Source organism: Lithobates pipiens, unplaced genomic scaffold, assembly GCF_037356315.1.
Source record: "Lithobates pipiens isolate NorthernLeopardFrog02 unplaced genomic scaffold, aLitPip1_a1.2 Scaffold_30, whole genome shotgun sequence".
Lineage (NCBI taxonomy): Eukaryota > Metazoa > Chordata > Amphibia > Anura > Ranidae > Lithobates > Lithobates pipiens.
The window spans coordinates 86,874,788-86,899,455 of NW_027507791.1; the positions used below are offsets into that span (position 1 = coordinate 86,874,788).

General features: G+C 42.0%; 1 protein-coding gene across 4 annotated transcripts in view; it reads left to right on the top strand.

The window, feature by feature from the left end:
* The window catches only part of UBR1 (ubiquitin protein ligase E3 component n-recognin 1), a 251,758-nt gene extending 228,486 nt beyond the window's left edge, over positions 1-23,272 (top strand). For all 4 annotated transcript variants that reach the window (XM_077464559.1, XM_077464560.1, XM_077464558.1 and 1 more), the window contains exons 43-48: positions 14,142-14,198; positions 14,403-14,480; positions 16,022-16,192; positions 18,774-18,875; positions 21,651-21,812; positions 22,000-23,272. In XM_077464559.1, the coding sequence (XP_077320685.1) occupies positions 14,142-14,198; positions 14,403-14,480; positions 16,022-16,192; positions 18,774-18,875; positions 21,651-21,792 (550 nt within the window). In that variant the 3' untranslated portion in view covers positions 21,793-21,812; positions 22,000-23,272. The remainder of the gene's footprint in view (positions 1-14,141; positions 14,199-14,402; positions 14,481-16,021; positions 16,193-18,773; positions 18,876-21,650; positions 21,813-21,999) is intronic.
* The last annotated feature ends 1,396 nt before the right edge of the window (positions 23,273-24,668 follow it).

The following is a 24,668-nucleotide window of genomic DNA, read 5'->3' on the forward strand; positions in this document are numbered from 1 at the left end:
TCCCAGAGTTGAGCAACTGCCCTGTAGCCATCATTCAGCTATGGGCCGGTTGTTAAGTGGTTAAAGTGATTGTAAACCTCTGATATGAAATATGAACAAAGCATATCTCTCTCCAGCACAAAGTGTCATTTCTGTTTGCTGCTTATTCTTCTGTCATCAGCCTGAGACACTTATGACAGGTAAGGGCACAAGGGAGGGAGCTTCAACACATACCCTGTGGTTGACAGCCTCACATCTGTTCCTTTGTGCTGTGTAAAGGGGGTGTGTCTTTTCCTTATGTAGGATTTGCTTAATCTCTGGGTGTCACCTGAGGCTAGTCACTTCACTGGGTATATGTAAGAGTTTGCACCAAGCTGATAAAACAGAAACAGTTCTAATTTCTCATGTCTCTATTGAACAGACCCATTAAGCATGCACAGTGCTGGAGGATAAAGTAGGTGGACCAGTAGACTAATTCAGTGTAAGCTCATTGGAGTCAGTAATTTGCACACTTGAAGTCCAACAAATGAAATGAGTTGAGAGGTGGTTTAGAGCTACTTTGATTAATAAAAGAAGCATTAGCTGATGTGAACCATGCCTCACAAAAAGCTCTCTGAGGACATAGGATTTAAAGTGGGGTGCCCCCTTAATTATTATTATATATATTTTTTTTTTAAGTCAGCAGCTACAAATACTGCAGCTGCTGACTTTTAATAATCGGACACTTACCTGTCCCGGGGTCCAGTGATGCGGGGGAACGAAGCCCCCCCGTTCCCCGCTCCACTCGTGGCGCCGTCATTCTTACTGTGGGCACCCAGCTGTGGCTTCACAGCCGGGCACCCACTGCGCATGCGTGAGCAGCGCAGGGCAACGTGATACACCGCACAGTCATCTGGGGGACGTGACAGGTCCCAGATGACTGTGCAGCACGAGGGAAAGTGATGTCACCAGCCCGGGCAAGGAAGAAGGCAGACTGAGGGACCCCCTAGAAACAGGTATTTAGAGGTGAGTAAAGATTTTTTTTCCAATTTTTATTTATTTTTATTTTTTTTAAGAATTTTAAACTATTTTTTTATTTTTTGGTGGCAACACCACATTAAGAATAGTTGATTTGCAAAAGGCTGGAAAGGGATACAAGGCGATCTCAGTGTTTTAGGCATCCATCAGTCGATGGACAAATTTTCTCTATAAATGGGGACAGTTTCGTTTTGTGACTACTCTTCTTAGAAGTGGGCACCCAGCCAAGCTGACTCCCAAGGAGCAACGCAGGATCCTCCCATGAGGTAAAGAAACCATGAGTAACGGCTAAAGACTTGAAGACATCACTGGAACTAGCAAATATGTATGTGAGTTCTACCATATGCAAGTCTTTGAGATGCCCATGGCAGAGCATCACAGAGGAAGCTGCTGCACACCAAAAAAACTATGCTGCACGCTTGAAGTTTGCTAAAGAGCACCTTGGAAACAGCAATGGGACAATATTTTGTGTATGGATCAAACCAAAGTTATTTTGTTCTTGATGACTACTCAGCACTATGTATGGCACAAAAAGGGCACAGCTTATCAACATCAAAACACCATCCCAACTGTGAAGTGTGATGGAGGGAGCAATCATGAGTTGGGCTCGCTTCGCTGCCTGGACCACTTGCCAAGGGGAAAATTAGCTTCTAAGTTTACCCAAATATCTTACAGGATGTCAGAGTAGCTGTCCACCAGCTAACTCTTAGCATGAGTTGGATAATGCAGCAGGACAATGACCCTAAGCATTAAAGTAAAGCCACGGGGGGCGTGGTCAACGACCGGTACGTGAGGACACGAGTTGCTTGAGCTCCATCTGTGCCGTACTTGTCCTCATCTGATCCTGTAGACCCGTCCACTCTTCAAGGGCCCCTTCTGCCCCCACAGCCTCATGGATCCTAGAGCCCACCAGGCGATGGTCAAATACGGCCTGCCAATGGAGGAAGCCCCCAGGATTCACACCGCCATGTGGGCAGAAGCAAGATGGTGCCGTCCATTATTCTACACACAGACACAGCTAGCCGTCCTTTTCCTCTTCCTCGGCCCAACAGCTCTCAGGGAAGGCTGAGTCACTGCGTCCCCCCGCTTCTAGCCCATAGGATCCCCTCCTATTCTCCCCTGCTGAGGACACAGATCCTGCCACCCCTAATGCAGGCAATGTTGACACAGGCCCTGTAGAACCGACCCTGGCACACATCATGGAGGCCATTCAGCACAGCCATGCTTCCCTCACCGCACAAATGGACTCCATTAAAACAGATCTATCCTTCCTAAAACAGGACATGCACAACCTTGGGCACAGACTGTCTGATGCTGAACAACGCATTGGAGAGCGGGAAGATGACACATGTCCCTTGCAGGCCTCAGAGTTGCGTCAAGCTCAGGGTTACACCGCTGACACGCTTACTGACATGGAAGATTGCCCGAGGCCTAACAGTCTCTTCCCAGAGGATTCAGAGGGAAGGGCCCCTGAGACATTTATGGAAAGATGTCTGACATCCACTTTTGGCGCCTCCCAATTTTTCACCACTATTCGCCATTGAACGAACTCGGAGTTCCTTTATGCCTCTTGCACTCTGGGGCCCCACTGCATGCCATGCCTATTAAACCACTGCACTTCAGGGACATAGAAGTGGCTCCTTTTAATGATAATGGCATTAACATCTTCCCGGACTTCTCAGTAGCTACACAAAAACAGAGGGCTACCTTCCTGGCTATCAAAAGAAGGCTGAGGGACCTCCAACTACCCTACAGCATGATATATCCTGCACAGCTGCGGATCATTCATCAGGGCAAGGCCTACTTTTTTTACTGATCCTAAGGATGTAGCACACTGGGTGGTTACCCTAGGGCCTCCAGAGCCCTGAAACCAGCACCAGAGGTGGTCTCTTCCTCACTGAATGTGAAAGCCCTACAAATGGATCTCTCTACCTCCTGTTTGAGACCCCCCCCCCCCCCATTTGGCTTATGTTGCTGGGGGAGGGAGTGCACCGCAATGCCTTCCCATCCTCCTCACTCCTCTCCACGTGAAGCTGGGGACACCTACCAACATCTTGCCATATATTGCCTTGAAGTCCTTTACCCTGGATGTCTCCCCCCCTTGTTCATTTACCATCTTGTTTGAAATTTTTCACCACCCTGGAATACTTTAAGATTTGGGTCGATCCACCCGTCATGCCTTGTGCGAACACGGACGAACGCACATTGCTACAGACTTTCTTTGGTTAGTGGTGGGATTTTACCATGACCCCCTGCTTTGCAGTTTTGGTTTTGGGAACAAAGCTCTTGTGTGTTTGGGTTTTGGAGCCGGGAGAGTCGGGGTGGTTTTGGATGCTTTGGGACTGTTTTTTTTTTTTTTTTGTTACATGGCCTTTCTTTGTTTTCTCATACATATTCACCAGTTATGGCTCTTAAAAGAGCTAAAATGGCGTATGCCATTCACTCACTTTAACATATGCTAGAGCAGTGGTCATCAAACCTGTCCTCAGGGCCCACTAACAGGCCAGGTTTTATATTTTACCTTAGGGAGATGCAGACTAGAATACTGCAATCACTGAGCATCAAATTATATCATCTGTGATGTATTTAAGTTATCTTGCAAACTTGGCCTGTTAGTGGGCCCTGAGGTCAGGGTTGATGACCACTGTGCTAGAGGTACATCTATCCTTATAGCCAAATCAGCTCCTGTCACAATTAAACACATCAAACTAGATCCGGGTGGCTGCCTTGTAATCTTGGTGCGTGAACTCCTTGGTAAACCATATACAATCACTAGCCTATATATTCCACCACCCTTTACTATACAATTCTTGAGCGAGTAATGGGCACAATCAAGGAAGTTGCAGAGGGCCCCCCTCCATTGATAGGTTCTGATGCTCTACAAACCCCCCCCTCCCCCCCCCCCCCCCCCCCCCCCCCCCCCCCCACACACACACACACACACACACACACACACACACACACACACACACACACACACACACACACACACACACACACACACACACACACACACACGATCACTCTGCTTTGATGATGGACCTTGCTAAAGGAACACCTTCATCCTATCAAATACGGAAGTTGAGCCCACTATGGCTAGATGACCAGGCTGTTGATCAGAGCCTGGCCGAAATTAAATCCTATTGGATAACATAGCACCTCCATCCCTCTGGTGTGGGATGTCTTTAAAGCCACCACGCGCGTCTCTTTTGCTGCATCCACTGGGCAGGCCCGTAAGGCATCTCCGTCCAGACTGGTGGACGCAGAAGGGGGACTCAGGGAGGCTGAGACCGCATACTCTACATCTACTCCTGAAACGCATACTGTTTGGAGACACAGGGCTAGAGAATTGGATCTGGTGCTCCTGAAATGCACCCAAAAAAAGTTGCTGTTTCAGAATCGGTGGCTTTTTGAGTTCGGCGACAATAATAGTCGCCTGTTAGCATATCTTTCCATACTTGACTATCAACCATGCAACATTCCAAGAATTAGGAATCCTAGTTGAACAAAACACAGAAATAATGGAGGCATTTGTTACATTTTATTCCACGTTTTACTCCTCTAGAGAGCACTAAACTATTGTGGAACTAGATGACTATCTCTCTAACATCTCACTTTCAAAGTTGCAGGGCCCTGAGGCTTCACTGCTTGATGCTTCCTTGACGAATGAGGAAATAGGGGAAGCCATCCAAGTCCTTAGCCAGAAATAAAATGCCTGGGCTGAATGGATTTCCCATAGAGTGGTACACACATTTTAGAGAATTATTGATCCCACTCTTGCTTCGGGTATATAACTTTGCCATAAAGACAGGACAGTTGCCGCCCTCCATGTCTGAGGCGTTGATTGTCCTTATCCCTAAGCCCCATAAGGAACACCTTCTTTGCGAATCGTACCGACCGATTTCACTAATAAACTCAGACGTGAGGATGTTAGCCAAAGTGCTTGCCCAGAGATTTAATACAGTCATCACTACTCCTATTGGACTAGATTAGACTAGTTTCATCCCAGGGCTATCGACTTCCATTAATCTGCACAGGCTTTTTAGCCCTGCTGCATACTATCCAGCGGTTTGGTAATTTCTCAGGTTTCCAGGTTAACTGGAACAAATCTCTCCTATTTATGATAGACCAGACAGCCTCTATAGTGTTGCCTCCCGCATACCCGCTACAAATGGTCCACTCTTTTCGTTACCTGGGGGTTTTGCTACAGCACCCCATCTCCTCATATGTAAAAATGAATCTGGTCCCTCTTATTGGTAAATTAACCGCTTCAGCCCTGGAAGATTTTACCCTCTTCCTGACCAGAGCACGTTTTTCGATTCGGCACTGTGTCGCTTTAACTGACAATTGCGCGGAAGTGCGACGTTGCATCCAAACATTTGCCCTCAAATAAAGCTTTCTTTTGGTGGTGTTTGATCACCTCTGCAGTTTTTTTTTTTTTTTTTTTTTTTTTTTTTTTTTTTTTTTTTTGTGCTATAAACAAAAAAGCTAATTTTTCAGTTTTGGCTATAATAAATATCCCCCAAAAATATATATAAACAATTTTTTTCCTCAGTTTAGGCCGATATGTATTCTACGTATTTTTGGTAAAGAAAATTGCAATAAACGTATATTTGGTTTGCGCAAAAGTTAGAGCGTCCACAAAATAGGGAATAGTTTTATGGCATTTTTATAAAAAAATAATTCTAAACTGTGACGTTATGGCGGACACGTCAGTCAATTTTGACACATTTTTGGGACCATTGGCATTTTTACAGCGATCAGTGCAATAAAAGTCCATTGTTTACTGTAAAAATTACACTGGCAGTGAAGGGGGTTAACCACTAGGGGGGTAATTGGGGGGTTAACCACTAGGGGGGTTATCTTTTGTGAGTGCCTTTTTTGTTGATTTGTACTTTTGTAAGAAAATGAATAATAATACTTTGCTTGCTTTTCTAATAAGTCCTGTACTTGCTCCAGTCCACTCCCTCAGTCACGAGACCTGACTCAGTCTCCTCAACTGAATCTAAAAAGATTCAGGAATGCAATGTAAGAAATTACGAAGATACATATTGAGATATTTACACTGTCCATTCAAAAGAACTATTTGCGAACACACAAAGAAACAAAATTCCGAACACACAAATGAAAATATGAACATACAAAATTATGAACAGGCATTGGATTGAAAATATGAAACGTAAATCATTCGTTATAGATGTCATTTTCTTTCTTTGACTGTTTCGGATTTTTGTAAGTTTGTCCTTTGGTATTTTTGCGTGTTCGTTATTTTGCTATTTCGTAATTTTCGTATTTTGATTCGTTCAGCTTTTCGGATGTTCGGATTGATCCAAATGTACAAATACTACCAAATTAGTATGAAAATCCGTCCGCTACGAACCGAATCACACATGTCTATTAGATTATGTTAAATGTACGCATATACCTAGATTCAATAAGGATCAAAACAAGCAGATTAGCTATGTAATTGTCAAGTTGCTTTTTGTATATTGACTTGATACCTGAAGACTGTTTGTTTTTGTTACAATCTGAGCGTTGTTCACTCGAATGAATACCTGTGTATTTGTGTATAAAACAATAAAAAAAAATTACACCTTTTAAAAAAAAAAAAAAAAAAACACTTGAGTCAGAACTGAGTAATTCAACTCTGAGTCAGATTTTTTGGATACCAAGCCAATATAGAGGTCCTCCTAAAGATATACAGTGCCTTGCGAAAGTATTCGGCCCCCTTGAACTTTTCAACCTTTTGTCACATTTCAGGCTTCAAACATAAAGATATAACATTTTTATTTTTTGTGAAGAATCACCAACAAGTGGGACACAATTGTGAAGTGGAACAAAATCTATTGGATTTTTGAAACTTTTTTAACTAATAAAAAAATGAAAAGTGTGGCGTGCAAAATTATTCGCCCCCCTTGCGTTAATACTTTGTAGAGCCACCTTTTGCTGCGATTACAGCTGCAAGTCGCTTGGGGTATGTCTCTATATCTGTTTTGCACATCGAGAGACTGAAATTCTTGCCCATTCTTCCTTGCAAAACAGCTCGAGCTCAATGCGGTTGGTTGGAGAGCGTTTGTGAACAGCAGTTTTCAGCTCTTTCCACAGATTCTCAATTGGATTCAGGTCTGGACTTTGACTTGGCCATTCTAATACCTGGATACGTTTATTTGTGAACCATTCCTTTGTAGATTTTGCTGTATGTTTGGGATCTATGTCTTGTTGGAGGATAAATCTCCGTCCCAGTTTCAGGTCTTTTGCAGACTCCAACAGGTTTTCATCCAGAATGGTCCTGTATTTGGCTGCATCCAACTTCCCCTCAATTTTAACCATCTTCCCTGTCCCTGCTGAAGAAAAGCAGGCCCAAACCATGATGCTGCCACCACCATGTTTGACAGTGGGCATGGTGTGTTGAGGGTGATGAGCTGTGTTGCTTTTACGCCAAACATATCGTTTTGCATTGTGGGCAAAAAGTTTGATTTCGGTTTCATCTGACCAGATCACCTTCTTCCACATGTTTGGTTTGTCTCCCAGGTGGCTTGTGGCAAACTTTAGACAAGACTTTTTATGGATATCTTTGAGAAATGGCTTTCTTCTTCCCACTCTTCCATAAAGGCCAGATTTGTGCAGTGTACGACTGATTGTTGTCCTATGGCAGACTCTCCCACCTCCGCTCTAGTTCTCTGCAGTTCATCCAGAGTGATCATGGGCCTCTTTGCTTCATCTCTGATCAGTCTTCTCCTTGTCTGAGCTGAAAGTTTAGAGGGTAGATTTGCAGTGGTCTGATACTCCTTCCATTTCAAAATGATCGCTTGCACAGTGCTCTTTGGGATGTTTAAAGCTTGGGAAATCTTTTTGTATCCAAATCCGGCTTTAAACTTCTCGACAACAGTATTACGGACCTGCCTGGTGTGTTCCTTGGTCTTCATGATGCTCTCTGCGCTTTCAACAGAACCCTAAGACTATCACAGAGCAGGTGCATTTATACAGAGACTTGATTACACACAGGTGGATTCTATTTATCACCATCAGTCATTTAGGACAACATTGGATCATTCAGAGATCCTCGCTGAACTTCTGGAGTGAGTTTGCTGCACTGAAAGTAAAAGGGGCCGAATAATTTTGCACGCACCACTTTTCAGTTTTTTATTTGCTAAAAAAGTTTAAATTATCCAATAGATTTCGTTCCACTTCACAATTGTGTCCCACTTGTTGGTGATTCTTCACAAAAAATTAAAATTTTATATCTTTATGTTTGAAGCCTGAAATGTGTCAAAAGGTTGAAAAGTTCAAGGGGGCCGAATACTTTCGCAAGGCACTGTAGCTCCAATTACTATAGAGACACTTAAAATATGTGCTAAGTAGTCTAAGTAGATCTTGGCAATATAATATCCCCCTGATGTCCCTTACAGACAACAGCTACCGTATATACTCGAGTATAAGCCGAGATTTTCAGCCTCTTTTTTGAGGCTGAAAGTGCCCCCCTCGGCTTATACTCGAGTCATCGCTGTCTGCCCGCTCGATCAGCGTGTCGAGCAGACAGACAGCGGCCATTCTATTCAAAAGCCGCGCCTCCGGCTCCGCCTTCGCCTGTGATAGGCGGAACACTGAATTTCCCAGCAGCCTGTGTTCCGCCTATCACGGACGTCGTATCATCCTCGTACTACGGACGAGGATGATACGACGTCTGTGATAGGCGGAACACAGGCTGCTGGGAAATTCAGTGTTCCGCCTATCACAGGCGAAGGCGGCGGCGCAGCTTTTGAACTTTACAATGGCCGCCGACGAAGAGGGCACGGGACGGCACGGCACGGGACGGGACGGGACGGGGGCAAGGCAAGGCACGACACGGGACGGATGCAAGGAGGCAAGGCACGGCACGGGACGGAGGCAAGGCACGGGACGGAGGCTCGGGACAAAGGTAGGCTGGACACACACACACACACACACACACACACACACACACACACACACACACACACACACACACACACACACACACACACACACACATGGATGGAGACACACACAGGGATGGATGGATGGATGGAGACACACACACACAGGGATGGATGGATGGATGGATGGATGGAGACACACACACACAGGGATGGATGGATGGATGGATGGATGGAGACACACACACACAGGGATGGATGGATGGATGGACACACACACACACAGGGATGGACGGACACACAGGGATGGACGGACACACACACAGGGATGGACAGGCATGTCTCACCCTCGGCTTATACACGAGTCAATAAGTTTGCCAGTTTTTTTGGGGGTAAATTGGGGGCCTCGGCTTATATTCGGGTCGGCCTATACTCGAGTATATACGGTATTTCCCTCCAAGCAAGGATAATAAACTATATTTAAATTTGAGCTCCTCTGATCATTTGAGATTAAAGGATGTCCTGAAAGGAAATATCTTATGTTCCTTATCAGAATTACGAGAAAAATATGGTGGCACTCCTTTGGATGTATGGAGATATAGGCAACTTCAACATTTTGTTGACTCTCTTCCAAAACCTCTTTACTAAGTAAAGGGATTGCATCCATGGGAAAGACTAGTCGACCAAGGGGGAAAAAAATAGACAAGGGTTCTCCAACATATATAGGTTGTTGACTCCCCCAGATGTGCATTCCTTGTATCTATTGGAAAGATGGGAATTAGAACTAAACCACTGCCTGAAATAATGAGAAGTAAAGTTTATGTTCACTTGTCTTCAATAGACACAAGGATGAAAGAAATGAACTATAAATTATTAATGAAGTTGTATTCTGTCCCATTAAAATTGCATAACATTAACCTTGATTTATCCTCTTTGTTGGAGGGACTGTGGGGAGGAGGGAACTCGTGCACATATATGGTGGCAATGTCCCCTAATTCAACCATATTGGAGGGAAGTAGTAGATTTGGATAAAGAACATTAGTGGGGGTGAAACTGAACTTGATCCCTGGCAATGCCTGTTTCATGTGACTGCGATACCAAGGAAGAAATATCGAGAACCAATTACACCAGTCTTGTTTAATGCAGCAAAGGCGTTAATCCGGAAGTATTGGAAGTTAAAAAATACCCCGACAATGAAGAAATGGTTTAGGGAGATAGATAAAATTAGGTGTATGGAAGTAATACATATGCAAAATACCTTGGAAATAAAATATGCCAATACTTGGAAGAGTTGGCTAGATTTTAAGCAAACTCAGGTTTATGTGAACTTGATGGGTGATAAATAGGAGTTGTGTTGGTCTATATCTCTTCCCTCTCCCGCCCCTTATTTTCCTTTCCTAATTTTTGTTCTCCCTATTTATTTTTTATTTTTTTCCTTCGCTAAGGAGTAATACATTGTTGGTAGAGAGTCGTGACTCTCTCCTCTTTAAAATAAACCATAGGTTTGGGAAAGAATCATGTGGATAAAATTAAAAATGATAGGTAATAAGGGAGGGGTCACTAAAGTTAAGGGGAGAGAGGGTTAAGGGATAACAATACACTATAAAGTAGAGCTGCACAATTCTGACCAAAGTGAGAAGTCTATTCACAGTCTATTCCATTGACAAATTGTTACAATGTTTATACTTAACCACCTCGCGCCCGCCCTATAGCCGAATGACGGCCGTAGAGCAGGCGCGTTCGTCCGGGTGGCCGTCCCTGGACGTCCTATTGTTTACTTCCGCAATGCGCGCCGCCGCGGGCGTGCATCGCGGAAGTTCTGTGTTCGCCGTGTCCTCCGGGGACAGGCAAACACAGATCACTGGAAACGGCCAATCACAGCGGCCGTTTACAGCGTGATCGGCGTGTCCAATGGGAGATGATCTCATATGTAAACATATGAGATCATCTCTCAGCGCTGCTCTTCCTCCTCACACAGAGTGTGAGAGGGGAGAGATGAACGGCTGCACCGGCAGCCGTTCTGCTTCGCTTTGTAAAAAAAAAAAAGTAAAAAAGTGCCATCCTCCCCCAGCAGTGCCATCCATCCTCCCCCAGCAGTGCTACCTGCCCCCAGTGCCATCCACCCCAGTGCTACCTGCCCCCAGTGCCACCTGTTGTCAGTGCCATTTGTCGCCAGTGCCATGTGTCGCCAGTGCCATGTGTCGCCAGTGCCATGTGTCGCCAGTGCCATGTGTCGCCAGTGCCATGTGTCATCAGTGCCATGTGTCATCAGTGCCATGTGTCATCAGTGCCACCTGTCAGTGTCACGTGCCATCTGTTGTCAGTGTCACGTGCCATCTGTTGTCAGTGTCACGTGCCATCTGTTGTCAGTGTCACACGTCATCGGTGCCATGCATTAGTGCCATCTGTCATCGGTGGCACGTATTAGTGCCATCTGTCATCGGTGGCACGTATTAGTGCCATCTGTCATCGGTGGCACGTGTCATCAGTGTCACGTGTCATTGTCCTGGTGCTTCAAAAGTGTAATAAATAGTCAACAAGTTAGATGTGTAATTTATGTTCCTAGAACACATGATGGCGCTACCTGCATGTTGGGCCTCTCTATGTGGCCAGGCTGTGAAAAGTCCCACACATGTGGTATTGTAATACTCAGGATGAGTAGCAGAATTTTTTGGGGGGGTGTCATTTGTGGTATACACATGCCATGTGAGAGAAATAACCGTTCGGGTCACAAGAAGCGAGATAGTCCACCAGTGCATCAGATGTGATCAATTTTGTGCGATTCGCACCACAGCTTGTAGACTCTCTAACTTTCACAAACACCAAATAATATCCACTAATTTGGGTTATTTTTACCAAAGATATGTAGCAGTATAAATTGTGGCCAAAATTTATGAAGAAAAAATAATAATTTGCATAATTCTGTCACAGAAACAAAGAAATATGCGTTTTTTTTTTCAAAATTTTCGGTCTTTTTTCATTTATAGCTCAAAAAATAAAAACCCCAGAGGTGATCAAATACCACCAAAAGAAAGCTCTATTTGTGGGGAAAAAAGGACAAAAAATTAATTTGGGTACAGTGTTGCATGACTGAGTAATTGTCATTCAAAGTGTGAGTGCACCGAAAGCTGAAAACTGGTCTGGGCAGAAGGGTGTTTAAGTGCCCAGTAAGCAAGTGGTTAAGTTCAACTGATAAAGAATGTTTTGATTCTTGGCAGACTGCCTAGTTTTTCTCTTCCTTTCTTTTGAGGGCTTTGGCTTTCAAAGAGCAGAGAGAATGGTTTGCATAGAAAGAATTGTGAAAAACTTTAGTCAAGATTGCAATAACGATTCTTGACGATTAATTGTGCAGCTCTACTATAAAGTATGGAAGTTTTCCATCCTTTTTATTTATTTTTATTTTTTTCCTTCACTAAGGAGTAATACAATGTTGGTAGAGAGTTGTTTCTCACTTGTCTTCAAAATAAACAATATGATGGGGAGAACATTAGGGGTATAGTATGGGATAAAAAATTATGGGGAATAAGTATCTGGGGGGGGGGGGGGGAGGAGGTTATAGGGACACAAATATATTTCTAAAATATGGAGGCGTGTGTTTTGTTTTTTTGTTTGTTTTTGTTTTGTTTTTTTCTTTTCTTCTTTCCCATAGGGGAGGGGAGTGGGGGAGCATATAGAATATCCCTAACATTTTCTTTCTGTTGGGATTGCATTATGAGATTGATCCATGAACTATGTTTGTGTGATTGTGTTGTGTTTTTATATATATGTATGTTAAAGCATGTTTATTTAGAAGGTTTTGTAATGAAATGATATAGAAGGTTTTTATGTGAAAAATGTCTTAATGAAAATAAACACATAAAAATGTAAAGCCACCACAAACTGACTTCAGAATCTTCTTCTTTTTTTTTTTTTTTTTTTTTTTTACCTTTTTGGCACGGTCCAGTCAAAGCCTAGGCCTTAACCCCATAGATATGCTGTGGAATGACCTTGAGAGTTGTTCACACCAGACATCCTACAATTGTGTCTGAGCTTATACAGTTCAATAAAGAAATGAAAAATTAGAATAATTTGTTATTTTTATCAACTTAAAGTGGTCCGCTTAAAAAATAAAAATAAGTCAGCAGCTACAAATACTGCAGTTGCTAACTTTTTTTTAATAATCGGACACTTACCTGTCTCAGGGTCCAGCGATACAGAGGATCAAAGCTCTACTTGTCTCCCCCTCCGCTTGGCGGCCCAGCATTTTAACTCTGGGCGCTCGGTTGGGGCTTCACAGCCGGGCACCCACTGCGAATGCGCGAGCCGTGACTGGCCGTGCAATCATCTGTGATCTATCACGTGTCCCTGATGATTGACAAGAGGGAGGTGCCGAGGGAAGTGACATCAGAAGCCCAAGCGCCGAAGGAGGCAGACTACGAGGGACCCCCTAGCAACAGGCATTTAGAGGTTTAAGTACATTATTTTTTTATTTTTTTAATGGGATAGAACTCTACTTTAAGCACATTGTGTTTTTCTATTGTGACTTGGGTGAGAATCGGGTCACATTTTTATGGTAAACTACTGCAAAAATAGTAAATTCCATGAGATTCACATACTTTTTCTTGCCCCTTTAAGTACCTAAATTTGACCTAGTATTTTTTTTTACCTGCAGTCCCCTGTACAGCAGAGCCAAGTAAGGGAGCTGTAGGAAGTATTTATTTTGCATGCAGCACACCTCATTTGTTCTAACAAGGAAAATTGATAGGAAGAGAGAGCAGAGAGATCTTATCAGTGGATTGAAAAAAATAGAAATACTTTGTCAGGGTAACCGTCTTCCACATTTTAATTTCAGCTTTAACCATATAAAAGTCAGCATAATAAATTAAGTTGTCTTTAAAATTCACTGGGCTTACACTGATCCTATCTTCAACAACCGTTTACATTTTGGCTTTCCTTTTCTGACATACTTCAGAAAAATTACAGCTGAGGAATTATGATTTTTTTCTTTTTATTCAGTTTGTATGAATTAGATGACCTGTTTCCATTGTATTTTTATAATGGTATTCTAAATATACCTTCTACCGATCAAGTGTGTGCAATACTGTGTGATCTTTAACTGGTACAAAAAGGAGTTATTAGGTTGAAGCACAAGGTGATGTGACTAATCTTCTTGGCATGAATTATGAATTATGGCCGAGAAGATTTAGTTGGGATAATTCACTTTGTACAGCTGTCACTTGTGTCACCGTCTCATCTCTGTCTGTCCTCCAGGTGGTGCTCTGATCCAGCTGTTTTGAGTGTCCTTACGGGTGAAAAAACGGCACTCAGGTAAGACTACCCCTAATATTTTACCTGTGGGTGGTGAAGATAGCAGCTGCATAGGCATGAAAAATGGTCTATATACTGTGTGTGTGTGTGTGTGTGTGTGTGTGTGTGTGTGTGTGTGTGTGTATGTAATATATATATATATATATATATATATATATATATATTTTTTAATTTATATATTTTTTTTTTTACCTGTGATTATAGGTATCCAAGGAAATGCAACACTTTAACAGAGCTGCCTGAAGACTATAGCATTCTGCTGAACCAGGCGTCTCTTTTCAGGTGAGATGTAAGGGGGTTTAGAAAATGCTGCTTTTTTTTTTTCCCAGCCTACAAGTATGGCAACAGCTATGTGGATTAAGCTGTCCATAGACCCAAAAGGGTAGTTTTTCATGCTTGTATAACCAGCCACCAATTAAGACCTGCAGCCAACATAGCACTCAAACATCAATTTAGTTCATGGTAATAGAGAGCCACAGAGTGGAAACAGGGAGCAGGAGGCTGATTCCAGTTAATCAACATGAAACAATAGTGATTGGCACAATTTGTAAAGGGTCTTGCAGACCTTTTATATAACAATCTCCTGTTCATGCTGCTTTTGCCCAGATTGGGTGATAATTTTAAGGCCTCATACCCACGGACGTTTTTACAGCGGCTTTTTTGCTGCTTAAAGTGGTGTTCCACACAAAAAAAAAACTTCTTAAAATTCCTTAAAAAAAAAAAAAGTGGATTTTTTTTAACTCACCTCTAAATGCCTGTTGCTAGGGGGTCCCTTGTAGTTTGCCTCCTTCAGTGCCTGGGCTCCTGACATCACTTCCCCTCTGCAATGGCTCAGCCCCTCCCCCTCCCTCCTGTCAGTGACACGTGGGAGGGGGCGGAGCTGGGACAAGGTACGTGAGGATAAGGTGCAGGGCGCCCCCCTGCCCCAAAGAACTTACCCCCCATGTTGAGGGCATGCGGCCTGGTAGGAGGGGGGGGACTCGCTCACCCCCTTTCCTGAACGGCCAGGCTGCGTGCTTGGATAAGGGTCTGCTATGGATCGTGGGGGGGGGGCATCCCCACACCATTTTTTTTGGTGTGGGGGTTCCCCTTAAGATCCATACCATGTTTCCCTTCAAGATTCTCAGCACACAAGTCGCATCATCTTGATCCGACTTATGGTGCGAATTCTATTCAAGTCAATGGGCTCCCATAGGGAACCATTGGTTTTGAATAGACAGAAAAATGCGGCTGAAAGTTAAGGCCTCTTAACGTGCATTGAATTCAATGCAAAACGTGAAAAAATAATTTTAACGCTGCTTTTTTCCTGGCGTCTGTACTAGCCTGTTTTTTTTTTTTTTTTTTTTTAAACGTTGGTGTGCATGAGGACTAAAGTGGATGTAAACCTCAGATATGAAATATTAACAAAGCTTATCTGCCTATAGCAGGAATATTGAATTAAAATTCATGGGTGTTCAGTCAGTAAACTGGTCTTCCAGCAGAGACTCGGAGTCTCATGTTTATGTGATGACTTGGATCCTTCACATCACAGCCCCACCACCTTCACATCAGTGTGGTTAGGACTATATAACGCCTACCCCTCTTCATAGCATAGGAGGAGGGGTTTTGTAGCCACCCGAGGTAGCTGGGAACAATGCGAACTGATAATTGTCTGCAGCGGAAGTAATTGACTCACAAGATTTCACAAGACTTTTAATGGTGTGTGTATGTAACAGTCCATAAATACAAGATTTTTGTTAGTTAACGTACACTTGTTTTCCTAATATTTAGGGACTCGCAGATGCTTGAATGTTAATTTGCTTGTTGGGTTTGTCATATTTTAGGTGTCCAAAGTCTCAGGATGCTGAACGCAAGCACCCAGTGATGTGCCTCCTGTGCGGGACTGTCCTCTGTTCTCAGAACACTTGCTGTCAGGAGGTGGTAAATGGCGAGGAGCTGGGGGCTTGTACAACACATGCACTACAATGCGGAGCTGGAATCTGCATTTTCCTCAAGTAAGGGTTTAGTCTTAACAATAGGAATTGTGATTTTAATGGGTCTGTAACCTGGCATTCCAGTATATTATCTTACAGCTGTTATGGTTTTAGCTTCTAGGGTATGCTTTGATCCGCAAGGGAAAAAGAAATACATGAAGATAGCTTTTTTTTTTCCCATAACAAAAAATTAACACACAAATGGAATCCCTACTCCTTGGGTTAGATCAGACAGGCAATTCTTTCATGACACTTTGCCAAAGTCAGAAAAACTCAAATTTTAACTTTCTAAGTGTGTGTGTGTGTGTGTGTGTGTATATATATATATATATATATATATATATATATATATATATATATATATTTTAAGTTAGAAAAGATTCAGATCTCTCACTCTCTCACTCACTCACTCACTCACTCACTCACTCACTCTCACACACACACACACACTATAAATGGGTACAAATAGACCATCAAGAATAATGATCAGCAAAACAAAATTAGAAAACCATAGAAGAGTGTACAGAAGATTGCACAGCAAATAAAAATGAGTCACTAGCACCATAAAAGCACACTTTCCAATCAAAACTACAATGGAGATGACAGGTGTTTAGACCTCAATAAATCCCATACACATACATACACCTAAAAATAGCAGCTAATGAAAAGAATTCAGGTGGAGTACAAAATTCAGAACCTTTGCACATGGCCTGCAGGCAGTCATACCCATGTTATCAACACACATCAGAAAATATTTTTAATGGAGAGAGTGACACCTTAGGGTGTCTCTTTTTTTAGGTTTTACTGCAGTTGGAGAGAATTATTCACTTCCTGCTGGTAAAAAGGTTGTCTCCAGCACAGGAAGTAAGGGAAAAGCTCTCTAAGCAAAACTAACAGGGGTACTAATGATGATTTTCTTTTAACCACTTAAGCCCTGGAAAGTTTTACCCACTTCCTGACCAAGTTTTTTTTATTTTATTTATTTTTTTGCGATACGGCACTGCGTTTTAACTGACAATTGCGCGGTCTTGCGATGCTGTACCCTAACATAATTGATGTACTTTTTTCACCTCAAATAGAGCTTTCTTTTTGTGGTATTTAATCACCTCTGTGGTTTTTATTTTTTGCGCTATAAACAAAAAAGAGCTAACATTTTGGGGGGAAAAAAATATATTTTTTTACTTTTTGCTATAATAAATATCCCAAAAAAAAAATAATTCTCAGTTTAAGCCGATATGTATTTTAAATATTTTTGGTATTGATTGCTTTGCCCAAAAGTTAACGCATCTGTAAAATAGAGGATAGATTTATGGCATTTTTATTATTTATTTTTTTATTATTAGTAATGGCGGCAATCTGGGTTTGTTTTTCTTTTTGTTTTTTGTTTTTTTTATCGTGATTGCGGCGGACAGATAAAAATGCACCGTTTACTGTGTAAATGTCACTGGCAGGAAAGGGGTTAAACACTGGGGTCGATCAAGGGGTTGTAACTGTTCCCTGGGCATGTTCTAACTGTAGGGGGGGATGGGCTCACTAGAACATGAGAGATTGCTCCTGATCACTGGGAACAGTAGATCCCTATCTTGTTAGGCAGAACAGGGAAATAAATGCCATTCTGCCTATCCGTGTCACGATTGCGAGCCACCAGTGGACATCGAGTCCATGGGACCCACGGCGGCGCCACCGATGGCGCAGCTACGTACGTGTAAGTTTTGCGAACCCGTGCTACTTTACTTTACCGACCTATATCGGTGCAAGTGGTTAAGTTAAATGGGAGAAAGCCAAAGAGGTTTTTTTATTATTTTCTGTTTCTCTTACTTCCCGACTGGTAAACAGTTATACCCAGAACAGAAATTGAGGGCAAATCTCCAAAAGATCCCAGATTGTGGTTAAAACCTGACAGGGTTTCCAACCTTTTTGACTTTATCCAAAACTAAAAAAAAAAAATAGTTTTGGGTATAGATACACTTTAAAGGCTAAATTCACCTTTTGTGAAAAAAAAAAATGCACACATTTTTGCAGGAAAATAAATTCATGGAAGCTTGCAGAGCATGGCACCTACAATTGGTGGATTTGCAGGGGCGATATCAGGCTTCTGTAGACTCTTCCTACAGCTCTGAGCCCATACCTCTGTATAGGCTGTTAGTTTCAGAGCTGCAGGAATAATGAATAGACTAATAGACTCCCCTGCACCCCTGCAGTCCATTGAAAACTACAAGCTGTCTGCCACAGCGGAGGGTGAGACTTGTAGTTTCTTCATGGCTCTGAGGGGCGGAGCGGTGACTATTTTGAAAGGTGACAGCAGCTGCAGGGAGAGAATCCTCCACCCGCTGTCATGGGGAAAGTTGAATCAAGGGGTGAGCACTGCAGGTAATATGTTACACCCTGACATGTAACATGTTCCAAAAGTGAACTTGGCCTTTAATTATCACTAGTGGCAGTTGATTTATTTCTGCTTGTAATGTTGTAAGGGAAAAACTACTAAGGTGAATATAGGTTGCATTTTACGAATTGCAACCCTGGCAAAGTAAAGCTGTTATCAGAATAGCTCTTGAAGTATATTGCCTTCATTAATCATTCAATGTCTTTTATGTTTCTTTAGGATAAGAGAATGTAGAGTGGTTCTTATTGAGGGGAAAACCAGAGGCTGCATATACGCTGCTCCCTATCTGGATGAATATGGAGAAACAGACCCCGGTTTAAAGTGAGCTGCTTTAACATTTAGCCTGCCATTTCCATTCTATAACCATATTTTAATTTAGTTTTCAATTATGCTTTTTTTTTTTCTCAAATGCTATAGAAGTGTCTGAACAGCTATTTGATTCTTTTGTCATTTGCAGTCTTGTGCCAATCCACATCTGTGCCTGGTCGGCCCGTTTAAACCAAAAGCGTATTATTCTTGTTTGGCAGTCAAATTTGAGAGAACTCCACTGTATGTTTGTTTATATGTGCCCATTCACACAGCATGTCCAAAATGTATTTTTGGAAAAATATTTCTTACCCTTTTAGATGTTTCTCAGTAGAGGGTGTCATGGCTGACCGCTAGGGGTTTCCTTAAATTTTTTTGAACAGTGTCAGAGTAAATCTATCCTAAGTTTGTTCTCGTTAACCTGTAGTGCACGAAGCCCATTCCCTACACATTTAACCCTTTGTACGGACAGACATTGTTCAAATCCTCCTCCTTCTGGGGTCCTCCATTGGCCCAAGTAGCTCCTCCTCTTTTGGGGTCCCGTGGCAGCTTGTTCCTATTGTGGCACACCTGCAGGCTTGATCCAGAGCTGTGCTGCCTGTGTCCTTAGACATAGACACAGGCAGCATAGCTCGACCCTACTCCCTTGTCACAGAATTTGATCCGAAAGCCTGTGAGTAGGGAGAGCGGCTACAGATGGGCACAACAGCGCTGGATCGAGTGAGTGCTCAGGTAAGTATAAGGGATGGGTGAGAGGGTGATACAGGTACTGAAGTTAAAGAGGAAGTCGACTTTGTTTTGTTTTTTTGTTCCTGCAAAGTAAAGGCATAATGTTATGTGAAATTTGCCTTCCTGCTGGAGGCTGCATCCATCTTCGCCCATCTTTCTTCCGGGCCCAGGAACTCTAGCTGGTGTGACTGGCTTGAGCCGCGTGACGTCACTCTTGCACATGCGTGTGGGAGTCACCAATCCCCCCACGCGGCTCTGAAGAAACGGCATGGGTGGCTGTTTGTTCAGAGCGCATGTGCACATGACGTCAGTGCAGTAATACAGTAACTATCTCCTAAAAGTGGTGCATGTCTAGAACTTGTACTTGATTTTGGCTCATTCTGCGCTACTTTTATAATGCACACGACACTTTTGGAAAATCAGTTTGCGCCAGTTTTTCTTGGAGTACAGCAAAAGAGTTCTTCCTAATTAGCTCCACTTTTTCGTAAGATTTTTCGTAAGAATTTGGCGCCTTATTTTTGCCACAATGTAGAAGTGATGCCTTTTAGAACTACCTGAATTTGGTGCACAAGTTGCTGTCAGAGCCAAAAGTTTTGCAGATACTTCTTGAATTTGGTGCAGTACATCAACGAGGGATTAACGCTAGGCAAGTGGTGCAGCAGCTTTGTTAAATTGCTCCCAATGTCTTAGAGAATGAAACAGATTCCTGTTAGTATCTCTTTATGGCAGTGATGAAATTCAATCATTGACTTCAGTTAGATGTCAGTTGCAAGCTTGCTCCTGCAGTATTGATTTATGTGATCCATACGTTTTACAGGGAATTGATATTATTTAATACTTTTATCTTGGCTTTTTTCTTTTTTTTACTTTTTTCTTGTCCCCCCCCCCCCCCCTTTACTTTCTGTTGAAGGGGAGTGGGTGGGAATTACAAATTTAAGGTTGGTGTTTAACCATTTAAGTCCTAGATCATTTTCCTGGCCAAGACCAGAGCACTTTTTGCGATTCGGCACTGCGTCGATTTAACGGACAATTGCGTGGTCGTGCGATGTGGCTCCCAAACAAAACTGCCATCCTTTTTTTCCCCATAAATCTTTTGGTATTTGATCACCCCTGCGGTTTTTATTTTTTTGCGCTATAAACAAAAAAGAGCGACGCATTATTTTTTTACATTTTGCTATAATATCCCCCAAAAATATATAAAAAAAACATATTTTTTCCTCGGTTTAGGCCGATACATGTCCTTCTACATATTTTTGGTAAAAAAAAATCGCAATAGGCGTTTATTGATGGGTTTGCGCAAAAGTTATAGCTTTTACAAAAACGGGGGTAGTTTTATGGCATTTTTATAAATTTTTTTATTTATTTTTTATTTATCGTGACTGCGACATTATGGCGGACACATTGGACATTTTTGGGACCATTGCCATTTATACGGCAATCAGTGCTATACAAATGCACTGATTCCTGTGTAAATGACACTGGCTGTGAAGAAGTTAACCACTAGGTGGCAGTGTAGGGGTTAAGTGTGTCCTGGGGCGTGTTTGTGTGTGACATGTCACTGATCTCTGCTCTGATGACAGGGAGCAGAGATCGGTGACACTGTCGCTAGGCAGAACGGGGTGATGCTTGTTTACATTAGCATCTCCCCGTGAGACTATCGCGGGTATCCCCACAGCGATCGAGTCCGCGGGACCCGCAATCCGACTCAGAGGTCCCGACCGGCAAGCGGCGGCGCTCACGCGATGGCACGGCAGAAAATTTAAAGGGACGTCCAGGTACGCCCATTTGCCTGTCCGTGCCATTCTGCCGACCTGTATCGGCGTGCGCCAGTCGGCAAGTGGTTAAAGACTATGTAGGTTATACTTATGATCGAAACACGCTAACATTTTAACTACATCAGAGTTAAGAGACAGTATGCAATTTAAGGGCTTTTTTTGTTTATTGTTTGTGTGATTTGATATACAAGACATTGTATTGTCCTTCTAGCTGAAATAGCAATAAAAAAAAAAAAACATGATTTTTATTTTATTTTTTCCCATCTCTTCATGATCACACCTCCAGACGAGGGAATCCTTTGCGGCTCTCCCACGAACGATATCGTAAGCTGCATCTCTTATGGCAGCAACACTGTATCATTGAGGAAATTGCTCGCAGCTTGGAAATAAGCCAGATGTTTTTTGGCTTCAACTGGAGTCTGCTTTAGTTATCAGGAGGGTAGACGAGGTAAGAATGTCTCAAGATCCCTGTCTTCTTAGATTCTCTAGACACCTGGGCAGCTATGAAGGTGAGGCTTGCATGTGTTGTGTAGAATAGTTCTGCCAGGTGACTTGGGGAAATTATAAAAAAAAACATGCAGTACTCTTCATTTCTCATCTGTACACATTGTAATGGTTGTTTCTTCTTTCTCTAGGGACAAGCTTTAACCTGTACATGCCCTGGCACCCTAATGACTGCACTGTAGGTGGATAGATATTTTTTACCAGCATATTCTTAAGCTGACACATAAGTGGATAATGTGTCATTCATAAATAGATATGTTCGTAAAAAGGAAAAAAAAAGATGCTGCATCCTAACACCACGTTTGTTTTCACTTGCATCAGGTCAGCATTATAAGTATAGCAAAAATTGCCTATTTGATGTTCATTGTGGATTTCCCTGTTTTGTATTTTTGCAAATGTAAAAAAAAAAAAAAAAAGTAATTCTAAAGAGGTTTTCCATGATATTATTAGACCCCATAGTGAATGAAATCGAAGTACCCCATGGTCATTGCTAATGGCGGCCAATCATTCACAACCTGCTTCCCCTTGGCACTTCAACATTACATGTCACAGGCCTCTCCCACTTGTATGAGCCCTGGTCCTTATGGAGGACTTTTAAATCACAAGAGTCAAATACACTATTCACACTGTCTTCGTGTACAAGCACTGGTGCCTATAAAGTTGTTCAGTGTTTTTGTAAGTATTTAAAAAAAATACTTTTTTAATTTGTCTATTTGTCTGTTAAATATTGTACCACAATGCTATTTAAATACTACTTCTCACCCTGGTACAATACATACTAGTGTACCAGGGTGATTGGTAAAATTTAAAACCATAAAATGAACAGAAGGATGTCCTATACTTTTTTAGCTTTTGAAGTCTGATTTTGTTCAGTAAAGAAAATAAATGGTATATGGATAAATATAGTATATATATTTTTTTCTTCTACATATAAAGCAAGTTGTATCACTATACCAAACATTTTAAAATCTGAAACTAGTTTATTTTCTATGAACAATATGTATACTAAATAAGAGGGTAAATTAAAATAAGTAACAGTATCCCTTTAATAAGGGCTGTAGAATGTTGAAGATTCAGCCCTAAACTGGGTGAGTTTAATACTAATTCATGGAGAACCTCTTTGTATTGAGCCACATCTGATCTTCATGGCTTCAGATATTATTAAATCCTTTTGTGACTTCCGGGGCTGTGTACCTGCATTCTTAGGTGAAAGATATAGGATATAAAACTCTTTGACAGATGCACATTTTCATTGATGCGAGCAGAATATTATATCTAGTTAAGTGTGTTAACACAAATTGTTATGCAAAATGTTGAAAGAGTTTCTTGTATGTTATCCTTTATGTGTAATTCACATGTAATAGCAAATTTGCACATGTTTTGTAATTAAAACATACCCTTTCATTTTGTGTCCCGTGTTTGTAATTTCAATGTAATTTCAATTGAAATGTTTGCAAAGTAAATATAGGCTACGTTCTACTGTATTTGTCTAAGTTATACTAACATAACTTGCACAAGTTAAGTTCAGTATCCATATTTAGGATTAAACCACCAAACATCTCCCTGGTTTTAGATTTTACATAATCTATTGTGGCCGATATGGGCACACCTCTGCTTGTGACTGCTTTAGCGTTTTTTTGGGGGGGGTTTTTGTTTTTTTTTAGGCCCCTTTCACACCTACTGCGACTTGAAATGCATGCAATTTTTATGCAATTTTGCCACGATTTCAGGGAATGCCTGTGTAAACCTGAGGTCTATGGACCTCAACTCACATCAGTCAGACCAAAGTAGTACATGGACTATTTTTGAAGTCGCACAGATATGGTTATCATTGGGAATCATGGGGTACGACTTGTCATGTGGCTCTGATGTCCAAAGTCACAGGAAATATTGCACAAGTGTGAAAGGGGCCTTAGACTGACTTTTGTCAAAGCTAATTTCAACAAGCTGAAGTTAGAAGCTGATTTGCTACCATGCACAGCTGCATCAGATTTTATACTCTCCAGTTTTAGTAGAACAACCCCACAGTGCCTTGTTCTGCACGGTGTCTAAATGGAGGTGGCCATCTTGGTTGAGACAGTGCTTTCTTTTCTGATATTTGGGAGCCTCCAGCAAGGCTCCTATCCAAACAAATCGCTGCAGTAACTTGGTTCTTTCCAGAGAGTATGTGTTTATTAGATCCAGAAATAGATGAAAACCTCACTAGATTATATGTAAAATACTATAATAATTCGAAGCCTCCAAAGTCCCTAGTTCTCCTGTCATAACTCAGCCAGATTAACCTTTTTAATATACACATTCTCCCCATTGACTAAAATGTAAAGCAATCTGGTTGATTATACTAGCACATTTGATCCTATGTATGACAAACAATGATCCTTAGCTTAGGACAGCTACATGCATACATTTAATTAGAAATTATTCAGCAACCATTTTAAAGTGCCCATGACTTTTTTTTTTTTATTTCCACATTTTTATTTAGAAAACCTGGCTTTTATATTCATAAACAGGCTGGCCATAGATGGATTGAATCTTGAGCGGTTCAGCAGGGACTGCCCGAAATTCGTTCAATCTATGCACAGGCTGGTTGTACTGAAGTTGAACCATCCATCGACTTCAGTATGACCAGCCTGTCATTTTATTTTATTTTATTTTTTTATTTTTTTCATGCAGTCATGGATATAGCCACCAGCTGGCAGAACACAATAGTGCTAAGGGAGGGATTGCCTCATCAACACTGACTGTCTTGATGGGGGAATTGAGCAACTCGGGCACTCTGAGTTCCATGCAGTCCCGGGTC